The sequence below is a fragment of the Sus scrofa genome, chromosome X, assembly GCF_054392235.1.
Source record: "Sus scrofa isolate SSC_HxYL_T2T_F1_AM1 chromosome X, Sscrofa_HxYL_maternal_Yorkshire_Landrace_v2.0, whole genome shotgun sequence".
In the NCBI taxonomy this organism is placed as follows: domain Eukaryota; kingdom Metazoa; phylum Chordata; class Mammalia; order Artiodactyla; family Suidae; genus Sus; species Sus scrofa.
In genome coordinates this window covers 106,864,058-106,883,994 of record NC_139401.1, presented here as the reverse complement: position 1 = coordinate 106,883,994, position 19,937 = coordinate 106,864,058, and the positions used below count along the sequence as shown (strand labels likewise).

Below are 19,937 nucleotides of genomic sequence, written 5' to 3'. Positions count from 1 at the left end.
GAGTATTTAAAACATATTTGATTTTGAAGACACAAAGTGGCTTTGAACTACTAGTTGAAGTAGACCGACTTAGAAAGGCAGTCAGGAAACCGAAATTTAAATTGCATATACCTAAAACCTAGGGTCTACCTAGAAGATGAGTTCTGTTTTTCATTCCCACATATCAGAATCACATTTACTCTAGTTAGTAACAGAACATGAGAGAAAGGAAAAGAACGGATTTTCTCCCATTGGACAAGCATCGGAGTAATGAAGCTAGATGCAGTTCTAAAATGATGCCATCATTAGGTTCTAACACACGAATACTTTATATCACGTGAGTTAATGATGTCTTACATCACAGGATTTTCATTGACTTGCTAAATATGATTTTTGGACATAGCAGTTTTAAATTGTACACTAGCTTCTATAATTTAGACTCGCTACCATATATTTGGCATCTTTCAATATAAATGTTTTTATACACCCCCCCACCTGTTATTTTTTTTTTTTTTACGGAAAAAACCTTTAGAACTTCAGATGACCCAAGAGAGGAATTCTAAATTAGAAAATGAGAAGCCTCTCAAAATAGTCATGAAAATAGAGTTAATGAACTGGTTGCTAAGTCTCTTTGTTGCCACCATAGTAGGCAGATAGCATGAACTCTAAATTATACCTTTAAGAAAACTCTTGAGCTCCATGTTGTGGCAGTGGGTTGCAAGGTTCAACCTTCAAGTTGAGTCTTTTTGGGAATGTATGATATTCTCATTTATTATATAGCTAAACCTTTTTATTTTTAGACAATAATAGTTTATAGAGACACATATGTAGGAAATTGAAAGTTTTAATGATTAGGCCTGGGAAATGATAAAATCAAAATGAAAGAAATTGAAAGTAAAGAGCCCTTTTTCATGGAAAATTTAAGTACTGTTGTATAATCTTTATGAGTCATTAGGATTAGCTTTTCACAGACGTGTTTGCTTCTGGTTAGCAAAATATTATGGTGATTAGTCTAAGTATTTGTAACCAAGCCTTACAAATACTCAGGGAGAAGAAGAGGTGGAACAACTAGGTAATCATCTAGATCACATTTATGGTGCACATGTGAATGTTACAATAACGCTTTGAATAAAAGAATATAAATATGTTTTTTCAAGATACCATTTCATTAATTTTAATTGGGATATTGAGAGAAATGTCTGAACTGTATTATTCTAAAGATCTTTCAGGAGTTCCCGTCATGATGCAGCGGAAATGAATCCAACTAGGAACCATGAGGTTGCAGGTTCGATCCACGGCCTCACTCAGTGGGTTAAGGATCTGGCATTGCTGTGAGCTGTAGTGTAGGTCACAGACACGGCTCAGATCTGGCATTGCTGTGACTGTGGTGTAGGCGCCAGCAGCTGGTAACTCCTATTAGACCCCTAGCCTGGGAACTTGCATATGCCACGGGTGAGGCCCTAAAAAAGCAAAAAAAAAAAAAAGATCTTTCAGCAACTCAGATTTTTATTAAAATATATGTATTTCTGAAAGAGTATAATATAGCAAATGTTGACTTTTAACTGGCATACCTTTGGAGATTGGGTATATGAAATGCTTATTATTAAAAAAAAGTTTTCAACAGTTATAAACATTGATAGAAATTATTTGCTCTTATCAACATAGTTCAGGATTTACAATAATTAAGATTATAATATTGGTTATTCTTAGTCTTCATGCAAATTTTGTAATTTTGCTTCTCTCTATACACTACATGTATATATTTATGGCTGCACCCATGCCATATGGAAGTTTCCTGTGCCGGGGATTGAATCCAAGCCACAGCTGCGATAACCCTTTAATGCATTCCACCGGGCCGGGGATCGAACCCATGCCTCTGCAGTGATCCAAGCTACTGCAGTCAGATTCTTAACTCAGTGCACCACAGTGGGAACTCCATGTAGTTTTGCTTCTATATTTGATGTCACCAAAATTAAAACAGCATGGTGAAACTGTTTGAAAAGCTTTATATGCCTATAACTTTTTTAGTCAGTAGAGCTCTATTCTTAACTTCTCTGTCAGTGATACTGTACATTTTAAATGGCTTTTTATTTTTCTAAGTTTGCAGGTTTGATGTACAAACACATCAGAAACTAACAATATTTTGGCTATTTTATTTACCAAATGGAATTTAAGGAGATACTTAGGACATTGTTGAGAGATGACTAAACAGATACATTATTGCTGTTTGAGGTGAGAGCAGAGCTCTTTCATTGGAACAACCCATCATAACTATAAGCAATGCCTTTATTTTATTTAAGAAAGCATGTGTTCTGGGTGATCTTCTTCAACACAAGCATTTCTTTTGACAAGATAATGTGTGTATTTAATTTTTTCATTTTAAGGACTTTATAGCCTAAAATTATCAGATTAACAGATGAACATTCCTTTGACTTGAACTCTGCTTTCAGTAATAACGTAATCAATAACAACATTTTAAAAACCTTTCAGGATGTACCCTGGCTTCAGTACACAATTCTATTTAATCATTTCTCTGCTTATAAAAACTTCTCTTTTGGAGTTCCCTTGCGGCACAGCGGGTTAAGGACTTGATGTCACTGCAGTGGCCCAGGTCACTGCTGTGGTGCGGGTTTGATCCCTGGCCTGGGAACTTCCACATGCTGTGGGAACAGCCAACCCTGCCCCCACAAAACAAACAAACAAACAAACAAAACTTCTCTTTGAATTTACTCAACCAATACTTACTGAGTGTTTTCCCTTGTGCCAGGGATAGTGATCCATTAGGACGATACAAAGATTCAGGGATTCTGATTTTCCAAAGCAAGGGGAGCAGGAATTTGGGGAGAGCATCTCAGGCAGACAAAGTAGCAAGGCTGGAGCACAGGGTGTGGTAACAGCCCCACCGCTTATTTGAGCACTGGCTACATTATCTCTATTTGATAAACTGTCTCTCTACATGGCTTTTTTTGGAGGAGTTAAAAATGGTAATGCAAAAATCAGGCACATAAATAGCATGTAAAAATCATTGATTTCCACCACTACCCCTCCCACCACACCCAGACACTGATTTGGGATCTAAGGCCTTTTTTAATGGATGGGATTACTTAATAATTAATTTAGTTTATGCATGTCAAAGATATATGAAGACTTACTTGGGCATATGGATTTGGGAATGGTATGAATCAAGAACTCCAGGGTAGCCCTTCCCCAACCCCCGAAAAGGCCATAGAAGATGTAGATACTGCAGACAGCAAAAGGAAGAAGGAAGGGCAAGAACTTCTGGATTTTCCATTCAGTGCTAATCCTTTTTTCAGCCATAGTAAGATTAAGGGTAGCCAGAATCTGTGGTTCATTGGGTCTCCACCAACTGGATCTTTCTTGTTGTCAGCTCAGCTCCTCCTACCGCAACTCCCTTCTTAGCCCCATAACCTCGTTCATCTGACCCCTGGTTGTAAAAAGTGTTCATAAACTCAGGTACCACTTATCATTCTGGGTTTCCATTCTCCTTCCAGCCAGTCATCACTCTCCTCACCCTTACTTTTTCCCTTGGTTCCCCTTACCTATTGTTTCCTGTCTGATCAGCTCACCAGCTCCTCTTACTGCTATTCTATACCTGACACTCCCCCCGCAACAAAAACCCTGACAAACATTGATTACCCTTATTTTCCTTTGGAAATATTAAAGATGGGACGAGTACTCCCCTTCACGTCACTCATGCTATCATGCCCTGAGGAGTTCTCTGTACACGTACATACATGTGTGCGTGTGAGTATGTGCCACATGATTGTGTTTTTCTACTGGCTTGTATTGTGAAGGAGTTAGGTACTATATTAGCCGAGGCATAGTCAGAGTTACAGTAATCTATGTAAATTCTTTGTGGGGCAGGAAGGACCACACAGTTCTGTTAAGGAAATTGGCTTGTGAGAAGGTGCTTATAAAGGATGAAATAATGACTTTCCAAAGTAGCTGCCTTTAAGAAACAGCTGGAATTTTCCATTTTGATCTTAGCAAGGCTACATATCTGAGTTATCTGGTAAGAAATTTATTAAAATATTAAATATTAAATATATAAAATGTGAATATTAAATATTAAAAATATTTGATATTCAATTTTCTGAAACAAATAAAGAGGAGACACACGTACACGCAAGTAGATATAGCAATTCATGTGAACAGTTCTGTTTCCTGTAATAAGGAACTCTGAATGTATTAAGAATTTTGCTCTACTGTCCAGAAGTTAACATTTTGTGTGCTTTAAAGGGTTTCACAGTCCTACTTGGTTGCCATCCAAGTACTTTTACTGAGTGGTAGAACATAAACAGAGCACATAATCTGGCATGATCTGCAGCCTTGTCTGAGCAACAGGAATAACATGGGTGTCCCAGATGAGTCCGGTGGGACATTGTCAAGATCGAGGAGAAGATTATAATATACAGTGTCTGCTCACACAGACTGTGGTAAATGCTATTATTCTTTAGTTGTACCTACCATAGGATTAAGCAAAACTTGCAAGAAAAAGGTAAGTCGGTTCTTAGGGAATATTGGGAAAACATGGAGAAAGAGGTCAGCTCTGTGACAGATCAGTCAGTCCATTTCACAGGGTGGGGGTGCTGGAGACAGACTGTGGCAGTCAGTAAGCAAATTAAATTTTGTATAAAGTTAGTTAGAAAGATTTACACTGAGAAAAAATTAGCCTATGTTTCACTGTGTATTTCGCTTTTCCTTCATACTATGACTGGCTTAATTTTCATTTACCTTTTTATCCCTGAATATTCTTAAACACCTTCTGGAATTAAGATTTTGGAATTCGAAGTTCCCGTCGTGGCTCGGCGGTTAATGAACCCGACTGGCATCCATGAGGATGTGGGTTTGATCCCTGGCCTCGCTCAGTGGGTTAAGGATCCAGCGTTGCCGTGAGCTGTGGTGTAGGTCACAGATGAGGAACGGATCCAGCGTTGCTGTGGCTGTGACGTAGGCCAGCAGCTACAGCTCCGATTAGACCCCTAGCCTGGGAACCTCCATATGCCGCGGGTGCAGCCCTAAAAAGACAAAAAGACCAAAAAAAGAAGAAAAAGAAGATTTTGGAAATGGTCTTCCTGCACACTTTTGTATTTTTAGTATTTCTTTCCCACTTCCATCTTTGAGTGTACATATAATCGGAGGAATAAATCTTGTTTCTTTTGAATACATTGAGACGTTTGTAGCATGTGATTCACTTCAAACGGAAACCGACATCTTTTGGAACAGTCTCATTGAGAAGGAGGGACGGCAGGGATTCTAGAGCGGGCGTCCTACATTAGGAGATGGAATTTGGTTTCTAGTTCCAGTTCTGTGACTAGCTAGTAGTGTGACAAGTTAACTTCTCTGGGCTTCAGTTTTTTCATCTATACAATGAGGGTACTGAGCAAGATGGTTTTGTAAAAGTTCCACAAATCTTCTCTTTCTACATTGGGAAGCAGGGAAGTCTGTGTTGTAAGATTTGGCCAAGAATGACTCTTTTTGTGGCCTTGGCCAAGTCCCAGCATTGTCCTTTGTTTATTACATCTCTGAAATATGCATTTCACAGGTATTTTGAAGTGATTAATGTTCATACAATGCTTTGAAGGGTTTCTATGCATGCTGCCTTTCTATCTCGTTTTATGCAGTTGTCCATAATAGAAACCAAGTGTTCTGTAAATGAAATCAGTGTTTCCTACGATGTGAATGAAGGCTTTTGACATTTCCCAGCCTAAATATTAAAATAGTGGGACTACTGAGCCTGCATAAAATTATATTTAAAATATACGTTTAATCATTTTCTTCCTGTCACTCTGTAGGTGAAAACATTTTTAGTTCCGGAATGTAATGGTAATTACACTCCATAGTTGCTACTGGAGTTGCAGTCAGAGTGGTAAAATCTGATTAGTTTGGACTCTGCTAATTTGTAATTGGGGTGATTTTATCTGGCTAAAGTTGATTTATAAATGGTGTATGAGGAATGGTGTTCTTAAGCAATTTAATTGTGTAAAGTATATTTCAGGGACTTTATTTCTTCTTAAAGGAATTATTTTTAAAGCCTGGGGCATATTAATTGTTTGCTCAAGAGAGATAATTACACATGACTTCTAGCAATTTATTAAAGCAAAAGAACTGAATATAAATAAATGCTCATCATTAGATATCGGGCTTCTAGGGTTTGAGGGTCTTTAAGAGTGCTGAGGGTGGGGTGGAAGAAAGCAGTCTTACTTTCTTTTCATTTTGAATAAATGTTACAACTGTTGGAGTACTACAAAAACAGATTGTAAACCTTAAGTCTAGGAGAAATCTAGACTGAAAACTGACATAGATGATTGTTGGTATTGGTTGATTTCTTGGGAGCCTAATGAATCTAGACCAAGACCATGTTGGTTTTTTGAATCAGTTGATAGTTCGTAGTAGAATAATAACTTGAGAGCCTTTGCAATAAAGTGATCTCCACTTGTTTTCGGGGGAGGCTTACCCTCTTGGAGGCTTGGAAAACGCTCCATTCACCCTGTGTCCCCCTCATAAATATGGAATAGTCTTTATAGATCAAGACTCAAAACACTTAACTGCCTTGATTGTACATAGGTGGGGGGTTTTGTTCTAAGACGGAGAAGTCACATTTGCAGTTACTACTTTGTGATATTTTCATAAGGTGGAAAGTGATTGAATTTCCTCTCTAAAATGTGAAATTGTTTCCTTGTTGCATACAGCTAATTTGTAGCTGTTTTATATTTTTTAATGTTTGAGAATGCTTCAGGTTTTTGGTTTGTGACATTCCAGATTTGCTTGATGAGTGCGTGTGCGTGTCCGTTCTTGGGATTTCCAACAAGTTACCGCTGCTAATTATGCCAGTTGTACCTGTGACCTTTTTATTCCTTAAGTATGAAGAATTATTACCCAAATCCTTCTAATGTAAAATATTGACTATAGTTTATTTGTATTAGTGGTGCTTTTTTAAAACTTAAAACATATTTTAGCTGCTAAGATATTAATAAATACTCCTTTCTCTGATGCTTTCAAGAGTTCTGTGAGACAGATTTGCTGGGGGTGGGGGGTGGTACTAAAAAGAATTGGAAATATCATTAACCCTTTACGTTGCTTGACTGAGTTTTTGTGCAGTGTTTGTGTCTGGTAGACTGAATAAAAATTATTTGTGAGGTAGTGATGGCTGAGACCTAATTAATATTTAATAAAGTTTATGCATTACTGGTCAATGTTTCAAAATAAGCTTTCTTTCTGTAGATACGTGTGAACGTACATACTGCATATACATATATGTTTAGATTTCATAGGAAAATACATTTTTGAATATTGATGTATATCTTAAAGGAAGGTACTTGTGATTACCTTAGTGATTTCATGCTGTATTTCTGGTATATTAAATTATATATTTTGGAATTTTTGGAAGTAGTGTCTTAGAGAAATACTTATCTGTGCTTTTTGAATGCAAATGAGAAAGACTCTTAAGGGACTAAAGCTCAATCTTTCAAAAACTAGGAATAATTTGGAAAGAGTATATGAAAGCCAACTACTTAAATGGGAAGGACAAGTTTATTGTTTGAATATAAACTGAAAAGTACATACAAACTCTTTCTTTGTCACTGCAGTGAGTTTGTGAAAAGGTGGTGACTTTCATGTCAATGGCGGTCTGCCTTTATTAAGCTTGCATTAATGAAGACTGATAATTCAGTTTTTAGGTAGAAGTGGAAGGATGTTTTAAGGATAAATATTTAGTGGTGGCAGCTTGCCTACATCCAAAGTCCAGTTCTTCAGCCTGAAAATAAAGAATTCAGCATAATACCAGCTTATCCTATTTTCTACTTCTTTGAATTGTGTAAAAAATTGGTGAGTTTGGTGCTTTAAACAGAAACTTGCAACACCCAGTCGCTTTCTGGGCATTTATGCGGCTCTTTTCTGACAGTATTTTAAAACAAGATAGATGAAGCCTATATTTGCCATCGCTTTCCTGAAAAACGTCAAGCTACCTTTGACAGCAGCTTTAATTTTTGAGCCTCCTTGTCAGTCACTAACCCCTAGAGGTTACCGGACCCGCCGCTGAGCTTTGGAATGGTCCCTGCTGGACACCTGCTTGGCCAGCAGCATTGGTCTCTCCTCTAGGCAATTTGTGAGCTGTTTGGGGGCGGGGGAGGTGGGAGGGGGGGCGAACGGGAGGGGAAAGGGGGAGAGGAGAAGGGGAGGGCAGCCCTGAATTAGATTGTTGATAGCGTCCCTCGGAGGACTGCTATTAAGAGCACGCTATTCTGTACTTCTCTGCTGCAGAAGACAGAGTGATAGTCGTGTTACCACACAGCAGGTTGTAAATGCATGAGATTTTGCTCATCCCGGCTTGGAAATAAGAATAGGGAAAAGAGAGCAACTTGAATCAGAAGCTACTAGAAGAGCGTGCAGAGTTCTGCAGCAGTTTATATTTGTTCTTACATTTTGCCTTCTTCTAACTGGAAAACAGAGAGACTGGCATTTTTTAAACGGGCTCTTCCCATAATGGCATTCTTGTATTGTGTGGCCAGAGCTTGCACAGAAGGAAAGCAGGCTGCCGAATTTAGTCACTGATCTCTATTAGCTGTGGCCCAAGGCTATGCTGAGGTTTATATCCCATTTGTATTGTTGCAGCTCAAAAGAAGAATGTTCAGAGGATGACAAGTGTATTCTGAGTAGGTATGTTGTTTCATTTTCATATGAAACCCATCTATTTTTTTTTCCTGCTGCGATTGGTCCGAAATCAGGTTAATAGGTACAGAATATAGTGCAGTGCTGCAGTATCCCTGTTAAGGTAGAACAATGGTAATGCAAGCTTAAAATAATTAAAAAACCAAACCAAAACAAAAAAAAAAACCCAAACCCTAGCCGCTTTTATTAAATAAAGCTGCATTGTGTGGTATGCACAGTGCAGTCTTTTTAAAAAAAAAAAAAATGTACTGCAGTCAACGCTTTCCTAACGAGGTGGCACTATTGTTGAGTTAGAACGATAGAATCATCATATTGCTTTAGGGGACAGGAGGACTTAAAGGAGGTACCTTGCAGCCCTATTTTACAGATTGGAAGCATCGGTTTAAGGGCGCTGGCAGAATCGGGGGCTTGTTCTCCCGCGGCAGCCACTGCTGTGTCAGTACAGTGTGGAATGGAAGTCCTAGTTGGTAGTCTGTTATGGAAACGCTGTTTACTGTTATTGTAGTACCGTGGTGACAACATGCCATTGAAATGGAAAACGAGCTCTCCTGCTATCTGGAAATTCCCAGTTCCTGTGCTTAAAACATCCAGGTCAACTCCACTTTCTCCAGCATACATGTAAGTGAGAGAAAATAGGATATTAAAGTGGGATTTCATTCATGAATCAGCCTTGTGGCTAAAAAAGGGGCTAAAAAGCCCAAAAAGCAACATCCAAAACCCCAGAAGATTAAAAACCTCAAGCTTGCTTACATTTGAATGGAGTGGCATGCTCACATTTTAGCATTGTTTTGTATTTCTAGGAGTTTATGTTTATTTTCATTTAAAGTGCTTAATAATGGTGATGTAGTTACTGATATGAAAGTCTAAAGGTTTATCTGTGGAATTGCAGAATGATCAACTTTTACATTGGTTGGATTTTGAATATTTGTGTATCTGAAATACTTAAGATGACTTCTTTTGTGTGAAGGCACAAAAAACTGCTGATGATAGATGTTGGTGTTGTTGAATATGGAAATGCTTTCTATAATTTTTTGATGAATTTGAAACATTCAGAGTTAACACATTGATCAGAAAATGTCTTTTAATCAAGACTTTTATACTTGAGTTGTTTATGAATATTAATAAGTTTGATATATCGTTCCCAGTTTTATAATTCGGGTTCTGAAGTATAAGCTTGAATTTGTGCAAATTATAGTTCTATGAATAGTTATTTATATACATGGAGTTGAGAAGTGTATTATACCAACGTCTATTTTAGAAATTTATTTTAAGTAAATATGTACTGGAATATATTGGGAAGTCTTTCTAGAATTTTTGAAAATCTCATTTTTTAAATTCGCAAAGTGGTGCTTTAACAACAAGATCTAAGAGATAATCATAAAATATTCTTCCAAAGCTACTGTCTGTGATTTTTTTATTTTTATTTTTTGGTAGAGGAAGGAGTGAGGCAAAGCTGGACCTTTTTTTCCTTAATTATAATAAGAATAAATAAGAAAAGGTTTTGAGTCAAAGTCTGTCCTAACTGTCAGTGTTCCCTTTAAAATATTTTTCAGTAGGTCAGATGTGGAAAATTTTTCCCACTTTAGGCTCATTGTGTGTTTAGAAATCTGGTGAGTTGCCATTTTATTACTTAGTTTTTGTTTTACGTGAGGTTCAGATGCACAGTGGTATCTATCTGGTTCTTTGAAAGGCTTTTGGCCATAGAGGAAGTGTGCTGTGCTCTCGGTCCAAAAGAAGCAATTCCCTGGAAAGCAAGGAAAACATGAGGACATTTCAGAGTTAAATCTAATCATCATTTCTTTTTCAGATTATTTTTTATATTCCTTCTTAGAGATGCTTCTAGGTTATTTTTTTCTGGGTGTTAAACTACTTTTCCTGTAAAGATAAAATATTAAGTTGTATTTGTAAAAGAAAAAAGAAAAAAATCAGCTCTATTTGTTTCTCAAAAGCTGTATTTGTCCAAAGTACAAATTTCATGAAGGTGACAAGTTAATGGAGCTCCTCCAAATAATTTGAGAACATGAGATGTGCCTGTTGACTTTGTGTAGCTTAGCTGGTATGAAATGACCAAAGATTTACCAAAAACAACTTTATCATCAAAACAAAACAAAACAAAGCATACACACCCTAAACTAAAGTCAGGAGGTTACAATTAATATTGGTTACTGATGATTCTAGTATTCCTACTGCATTTTACTCTCCAAAAGATCTATTTTACAGCTCCTATTGTAGCTGATTTGTCAGGTTTTAGAGATGGTTAAAAAAAATACTTACATTTTATTAATCCATACTAGCCACAAGCTCAAGCACAGCTCAATCACAACATCTTTAATGAATCACTTTCTGCCATTTAAATCCTCACCTCTTGGACCTGATGATATGAGAGAATTGATTTAGCTGAGAGAAGCCAGATAACATAGATCTTGCACCTAGGCGTTGATTACTGGTAGTACACATACATAGAATGGAAAAATAAATTTCAATAGGCCAGTGTTAGTCTGGACTATTTTGACATTGTGACGAGCTATATGATCTATATTATTAAGTCGGCCTTCACTAATTTTTCTTTATAAATAAATGAATAAGGCATCTAAAATATTATATAAATATACACGGAGAAAATATGTTAAACATGGGAAAACAAGTCTAGCCTGGGGAGTTTCAATCATGTTTTAAAGACTTTTTTTTTTTTTTAACTCTTTTAGAATTCATTGCCTAGCTTGGCCAGAAACATAAAAATATGATGTTTAACATGTTGTTCTCATCAGTACTGCCTTATATTCCATAACACTTCTACACACACATGATATTTAAGTTTAGCATGGTTTTCACTCAAAACTTACAAAGACTAAGTTAGAATACTGGGTCAAGTAACATTATGTTTGCTCTTGCAATCCGTTGGCCCAGAAACATAGATTAAATGGCTCTTTCTGTCTTTTGGGTCTCAAGTCTTTGCACTGAAATGGAATAGTTAAATTCTGACTCTTGGATAGATTGTGACATTTTAGAATTTATCGATAAAATTATGTATAAACATTAAAAATACTATCTTGGATATGGAATGCTTTACTGTTAATATAAGCATCGTTTTATTTGTTTGCTTGTGTAGTAGCATCAGTATTGGCTTGTAGTGTTTTCTCGTTATTTACTGTGATTTGTCGAATTCACATTATGTGACTTTCATTGAAGACTTGGGTACTTTTTCAAAGACTGAAATTTCAATATAAAGTATTTTGGGTTGTAGTAAAAATATGTTGTAGGAATGAAGCAAATATGGAAAAAATATAAAGGCTCCTTATGATCTCTTTCTAGAACTCTGCCATTGATGCTGTGGATAGCGCAGTGCTGCTGTCCACTAGTGAAAGCTACAATAGAGAATGTTTTACTTACTGCAGACATTGAACAGAAAAGCTCTTCTTTTCCTTGTGGTTTTAAAGTCCAAGTTAACCTTTCTTTCTGATTCTTTAGAACCTGAATGAGAGTTAAAGCCTTTCCATATTTTCAAGGCTTATTCATGATAAAGATAATGTTTAGGGAAATAGTTTCCGATATATATCATAAAGCACTCTTCAAGTTGTGTTTTCATATGATTCGGGAAGAGTGGAGTATCTTAAAGACAAAACAGTTCAGAAAATAATTGGGAAAATAATTCTTTGGCCTCCACATAGCTTTATTGCCAAACATTACTTGGTCTTTATTGGGTGATATGGTCTTTCTTCAAGTTCACTTTTGGACACTTGCAAGGGCGGTGTGCCATCCATGTGGGATTCTGAAGGGGCTGTCTCAGTTGAAATCTGAGTGCTGTGTGTGTGTTACACTTTGTTCACCAGTAGGTTGAAGTTCAGCCTGAGCCTGAAGGAGCATCTCCTGGTCCTTGTAAACTGAATTAGTAAAGATGCTGCTCCTGACAGGTGTGAACCATAGAAATTAACCTGTCGTTTTGCCTAAATTCACAAAGCTGAGAGGGCAGTCATTTCTAAGTGGTTTTCTGGTGTTATGGTATTCATTGTTTTCAAGCAACAGATGCTTCCTTCAGGCTGGTGTTACAGGGTTAATGTATCGTGAGATTCCAAGGACACACTGAAATACAACAGGATTAGCATTAGCGATCTTTTTATCTTTTCTTCAGAAGCATTGAGTTTTGATACTAATGGTGTGGCGGTAAGGAGGAAGGCAATAAGAATTAACAGCATCATATAACAGTGGATTCTAGTAAGATATACAGTGGGTGTGGAATGAGTGCTTGTGAATTAGACCTGTCCTTTCTTAGCCAATGCACTTGTATTCAGTTAGCATTCTGTTTACAGTTATTTTGTTTAATATGTAAAATACATTTTAGAGTAAAAGCCAGTCACACCAGCGTTTATAGTCATTGTTTTTTTATCATCTTATCATTAAAATTCATTATCTAGATTTCCTAGAAAAGATTGTGCTTTACTTTATACACTTGTCAGTAATTTATCTAGATTGATTCATCCTATATAAATGTTTCTTGTTTGTGGGTGAGTCAAAGGATAGACACAGTTAAAATAGGCATTTTCTAAATTTGATTGTGTTTTCTATCCCCTAAGATTGTCTCTTTTTTCTAATTTAGTGAATAAAGCACAACCTGGAAAATAAAACAAAACCTTAGGAATCTTTTATCTAGCAAGATACCCCTCAAATTGATATTCTCAAATTAGAAAAGAATATAATCAGTTAGATATTTTCAAAGTTACTGTATACATAAACTTCTGTTTGTGTCTGCTTAATTTGTTTTTACTACTTATGCTCAATCTAACAAAACTGTGTGGAAAAATAACACAAATAACACCTTAGAGCAATACAGTGTTCATCTGTAACTTTTGTAGCATGTTTCTTGGGACTTTCGGTTGTCTGAGCTTACAGAAGGGCTAGCTTAACACCTATTAATGGAAAACCGTGGAGATCGAAGTGACCGCAGAGGTCATTTAGAGAATCCATACCCCCTTTAAAGCAGGAATCCTTCCTGTAACACCTCTGAAAGATGCTGATACACATCCTCCTTGATCTCTGTCAGTGACAAAGAGCTCACTACCTCACCAAGGCAGCACCTTTCATTCCTGGACAGTTCTTGCTTGCATTGAGCAAAATTAATTCCTCCTGTCTTTTATCTCCTGTTCCCAGTGTGGCCTGCTGGAGCTGTGTAGAAAAATATTATTTTCTCAATTATGGACAAGCCTGGAAATCTTCTTTCTTGAACCGTTACTCATGTGACAAGTTTTCCAGACGGTTCACTCTGTTGGACATCACTCACCCAGATAGTTTTTGTTGTTGTTGTTGTTAGTCTTTTTATAAAATATTGCATCTGTGTCACTGCAGTGGCTTGGGTCACTGCTGTGGCGAAGGTTCAGTCCCTGGCCCGGGACTATCCAAAGTGCCATGGAAGCGGCCCAAAAAAAAAAAAAAAAAAAAAAAAAAATTACATCTGCATGCGATAATCCTCACATGATCCGACTAGTAGAAGACACCTCTTTCCTTTCATACAGGCATTTTGCTTATCGTAAAGAGCCTAAGATTATACCTTTTTAAAAAATCATAGCATGGTGAATTGCAGTGTGCAAACTTCTTTTCAAAAGTTAACGACTAGATTGCGTGCTCTTCCTCTTGGCTACTTCAGATCTTCTCATCTGAGAATGTCTGACCTCTGCAAATGAAGTTAAAATTTTGTTTGAAAGCCTCTTATGTGTGTTTTTTAAAAGAGCTGTTGAAACCATTTCATGTAACTGAAGAATATTGCACACAGAAACTTGCAAGACGGAAAGCTAGTATTTCTGAGCTTTCAGAAATTTACAAGAATTTTACTTGTCAATAATTTATCTAGATGCATTGGTTTTTTTAATGCCGAAATGAGTGTTACTTCCAAGTACCCCTCAAAACATTTCCCCAGAGGGAAGAGAGGCGGAAATGCAAATCTCCAACCATCATGGGAAGTCTGGGGTTACTGAGAATTCTAAGGATTCCAGACATTCTGCTTGAAATTTAGAATATTTAGATGAGACCTAAGTAGGGCCAAGTTAGGGGGAGGGAGAAGAAAGAAGGAAGAGATAGGCAAGTATTCGTATTAATGACTTCATTACTTGTGGTACAGAGTGAAGAATTATAAGCACAGTGCGTGCTGATATTGTAAATTGAAATGGTAGCCACGATATATTGCTTTATTGCCTCAAGGCTGAGAAAGAGGTGGCATAAACGTGAGAATCAGTACATAAAGAAGTTACTGAGCAGTCCATTTTTGAGAGAGCTCAGTTATTTTCAATCACCTTGTGCATTGAGTTTATAATATTCAGAAGTTAACTCACTACCTATTATATGCCAGGCATAACTCTGCTGGGTGTTATGGAAATAGTTCTTGCAGTTATTCAAAATGACTCTCTTTGTCTTCCATCCTATCTCTATTCATAAACAATTAAATTGCTTCCTTTATTTTCTTCTGTGAAAATTCTGAACCAAGACAAACAGTTTAAATAACATTCTTGTTTACTATATGCTCAGTATTGATAATGGACTTAATGGCAGTAAAAACACCACAGAGGAGAAGTGTGTCAGGGCTGAGGAGCCGTGCATTGGATTTAGATACCAGATTTCATATAAGATGCATATTCTTATTGTGATGATCATTTATATTCTTATTGTGATGATCATTTCCCAACATATACAAGTATCGAATCATTATGTCGTACACCTGAAACTAATATCATGTATGTTAGTTATACCCCAATTTTTTTAAAAATGAAAGTACAGATTTCATAAGATAGAAGATGATAGTTTGTGTTTAAACTTGACAGTCACCTTTTTAAACAAGAAGTTGGACCGGGCTTAGATGCTTTATAGCACACAAGTGTGTATATTTTACCTTACAAGCATCAATAATTTGATCCCAGACTATATGATGTAATCTTAGTGAAAAATAATGTTTCCAATTATGGTAAAATATTTTCACTGACATGACTATGATGAGGTACATGTTTTTACCCAGTTGCGCCACATTTATGGTATGGTTAAGACAGGAGCATGCCCAACCCATTGGACAATAATACTTCTTATGATATGGCTCAGTGGAGAAAGGAAGTAACATCTTTCCATTAGAAAAGTCTACATAAAAACAACTTTCCTACTCCCAAATCTGGCTTATACAACAGATATGGTAAATTTCATATGAACCGTATTTATTTGCAATTTTAAAAAGTGTCCTGGTTTAGCACAGTTATATATAATACAGTTTAGGGAGTGTTGCTATCAAAGTGCCAAGCACTTTGTAAACTGCCTCGCAAACACTCTCCAAGTCTTCTCCCTGTTTCATAGTAAGGGCACAGTGGTTCAGAGACGTTCATTACCTTGCTCGATGTTACACATCAAGTAAGAGGTGAAATGAGAATTCAAATGCAGGTCTGCTTGATTTCAAAGATCTTAACTTCTCCAATGCCTTTTTGTTTGTATAGACTTGCTTGCTAGGATTAGAAGAACAAAGAAATTAAAAAAACAAGATTTTTTTTTTTTTTTTTTTTTTTTTTTTTGTCTTTTTGCCTTTTCTAGGGCCGCACCGGTGGCATGTGGAGGTTCCCGAGCTAGGGGTCGAATCAGAGCTGTAGCCACCGGCCTACACCACAGCCACAGCAACGTGGGATCCAAGCCGCATCTGCCACCTACACCACAGCTCATGGCAACGTCAGATCCTTAACCCACTGAGCAAGGCCAGGGATCAAACCCGCAACCTCATGGTTCCTAGTCGGATTTGTTCACCACTGCGTCACGATGGGAACTCCAGATGAACTTTTTTGCACTGGCAGTGGTATAGGGAGAAGTTTGCTTTATTTTGTGGTACTGTCAAGTGGTGAAGTTGCAGAAAAATACTGGGGCGCTGATCTCTACTTGCTGATATGATATCGGGATTAACCTCAGTGTTTCCTATTTTATTTTGAAGAACTCTTCTACCTTCACTGGCCACCCACCTTTTCCCTCTTGGTGATTAGCTGTCACTGACAGTGCTGTAGCAGTGTACCCTGTTTAGCACAGTCCTAGGGTACTACCGAGTCTGTATGTTTAGTACTTCCTTATGGACATCACTGTCCCATTGCTGAATTGTGTGCAAGCACTCAAAAAACCCTCCGTGTGTGAGTTTTCTATTGCTGCCATAACAAATTGCTGCAAACTGATGGTTTAAAATATCACAAGTGGATAATCTTATAGTTTTTTAGGACGGAAGTCTGGGATGGGTCTCCCTGGCTACCATCAAGGTGTTGGCAGGGCTGTGTTTACTTCTGAGGCTCTGGGGAGTGTGCATTTCCTTCTCCTTTGGATCAGTGACAGAGTTCAGTTCTTTGCAGTTATAGGACCACCAAAGTCCCCATCTTCCTGCTGGCTGTAAGCCAAGGGTTGATCTCAGCTTCCGGAGGCCGCCAGCATGTGTTGGCTTCTGGCTCCCTTCCTCCATCTTCAGCGCCAGCAATGGCAACGGTTTTTTCGTTTTGTTTTGTTTGTCTTTTGTCTTTTTGGGGGTTGCACCTGCGGCATATGGAGGTTCCCAGGCTAGGGGTCTAATTGGAGCTGTAGCCACCAGCCTACACCACAGCCACAGCAACGCCAGATCCTTAACCCACTGAGCAAGGCTAGGGATCGAACCTGCAACCTCATGGTTCCTAGTCGGATTTGTTCCGCTGCACCACAGTGGGAGCTCCTGGCAACAGTCTTCTGCACATCTCTCTCTCTATGACCCACTCTTCAGCCTTTCTTTTCCACCTTTCAGGACTCATGTGATTAGGTTGGAAAGTGCAGAGGCTTGACTGAGTTTTTGATTTAAAAGGCTTGAATACTGTATTTTAGAACACTTAACACTTGGAGAATGAAACCCTGTGAGAATGATAGAGTGGCGAGCTCAAGTGAGTGTTTGTGGGCAACTGGGCCAAACTGGTGCCTATGCCATCACCCTGTCCTTCCTCTCTCCCCCTGCTTCCCTCCCACTTGAAAGTCTCACCGAAGGCATCTCTCCAAATTCTAAATGACCTTTGCTCATTTACAGCTTACCCTGTAACATCTTCTATTTTCAGTTTGTTTTTTGGTTTCAAAAATACAGTGCTTTTCACTGATCAGTGAGATTAGAACCTGACATCTTAAAAAGAGCATAAGGATCTTATTCAGGGTTCTTTAAATCCAAGAGCTAGGAGGAACCTTAGTGAGTACTCTTTGTCATGCCACTATATCTTGAAAGAATGTGACATTTCTGTCATTTTTCCTCCATCTATGTACATTTGTATTTGATTTTTTAACCCAGTTTGGTTTTTTTGGTTTGTTGTTTTTTTTTTTTAAACCATGCTCAGGGCATGAGGAAGTTCCTGGGCAAGGAATCAAACCTGTGCCACAGCAGTGACAACACTGGATGCTTATCACCAGGGACAAGGACACCAGGGAACTCTGAGTTAAGCCAGTTCTTAATTTAGATTTCCTTTTTATTATTTTATCCTCTTTCATCAACTGTATTACAAATTAATGTTAAAAGCCAATTTACTATAAAAACCTCAACTGGATTTCTCTTTATAGAAAGAGATTTTTCTCTTGTCCTACACTGAACCATGTTCCTAATTAACTCACAGTTTGATCTAGCTTTAGTTTGGATGGACCTGCAAAATATTTGAAATAGAATTTTGAAAAGTGTCTGGATGTTCTAGGTTGTAAATAGATTATCCAATAGATAATCCCTTAGCATCACCAAATTGAAGCAATTTCCAGTCATTATGAACACTTTGCTACAAAGGATTGCGTATGTAATCATTTCAGAATGATTCACAGCTAAACAAGAGTTCGTGGAACCGGAACCAAAATTTTCATCTTAAGCAGACTGGTGACCTGGCTCATTAGCTTGTAGGCTTGTTGCTCAAGTATATAGATAGATGCAATTAGAGAGTCTTTCTTCCAAAGGATGTGACACAGCATCACATCGTCATGTGTTTTGGCTTTCCTTCACATAATTATAATTGAAGGTTATATTTTTGAGTAATGGATATTGTTTGATTGCTGATCCAGCTCTGCAGATAGCCTGATCTAAGATGAATAATCCTTTAAAATAAAGTAACAGTAAGGAAAGTTGATGTTATTTATTTGTTCATTTTGTGCTTCTGTGCTAAATAAGAACTGATACACTTCTGTACCAGGGAGCAAAGTTTGCAGTAGTTTTATTACTATGGTTTATATGAATTTTACAACACGGTATTTGTTAGTAGATAATGTTGGGAATTTATTATTGTTAGATCTTTTAGTCCTTTGGAAAGCAATTACATTTTTTTGCTATGATCTGTTTGCGAGCAAGGATCCTGCCTGCTCTTTGTTTACCTCTCTCCTAGTACAGTGCCTGGCAGATAGCACAGGCTCAAATGTTGCGTCAATGAATGAATTTAGAGAGAGCAGTTTTTAGGTCTGTAGCCTTGTGCAAATTATTTCAGTTAAAGAGTGTTTCAATCTTCATCTAATACATCACCATCTTGTTAGAGAGTAAGTTACAGCTCTCTTTCCTACGAAAAGAACTAATCCAAAATCCTGATTCTGTTCCTTGCTTGCTGATAAATACCGTGATGCTGGCACAGACTGAAAGTAATTTTAGTTGAAGCAATTTACCAGTGACCAGAATACTTTAGTCATGGTTCATCAAATTGTAATTTGATAAAGAAAGTAAGATTATAATCTCCTCCAAGACAGCAACTACTCTAAATTAAGAGTTATCTGACTTATTTTCACATGTCTTTTACCATGATGGATAAAATTATTTTAGATGAATTTATAGTTTAAAGCTAGTATGGTGGCACTTAAATGATAATGCGTTTTCTGTGTATAGTTTGGAAAAAGGAATGGCTGACTAGGAGAAAAGGAAATCTGACTAGAGTTTAGGAGAAATAAATTTAAAATTAGTACTCAAAAAAATCCATATTTACTTATGTGGATTTACAATGTTCTGAACTATTTTATACGTAAAAGGGATAAAGCTAGTTGCAAAGGCCTAGCAGATAATAAATTTAAATTATATTTTTCTTCCTACCAAAAATATTTTAAGTAAATGCTTTTATACATTACTTGGTTAAGAAAAAAAAAAAGGCATAGCTGTTCCTATATATGAAAATGACATATTCTGAATCAAAACCATTGAGAATCTGTAAATAAATTTGGATTTATATTTATCCTCAAATCATTACACATATATTTATCTTGAATTATGTGCTGGAATGTGCAAATAGTTAAGGAGAGCTAATCCCAGGCTTGAA

At 37.2% G+C, this 19,937-nt stretch overlaps 1 protein-coding gene across 15 annotated transcripts in view; it reads left to right on the top strand.

Moving 5' to 3' along the window:
- The window catches only part of KLHL13 (kelch like family member 13), a 406,437-nt gene that overhangs the window by 330,144 nt on the left and 56,356 nt on the right, over positions 1-19,937 (top strand). The window contains exons 1-3 of one of the 15 annotated variants that reach the window (XM_085008251.1): positions 7,899-8,087; positions 8,614-8,658; positions 9,176-9,288. The exons of 10 other annotated variants lie outside the window; for them this stretch is intronic. In XM_085008251.1, coding sequence (XP_084864377.1) covers positions 9,191-9,288 — 98 coding nt within the window. In that variant the 5' untranslated portion in view covers positions 7,899-8,087; positions 8,614-8,658; positions 9,176-9,190. Of the gene's footprint in view, positions 1-7,898; positions 8,108-8,613; positions 8,659-8,970; positions 9,289-19,937 lie in introns of those variants that run through there. 4 more of the 15 variants (XM_021080430.2, XM_021080431.2, XM_085008252.1 and 1 more) reach the window with 4 other exon arrangements.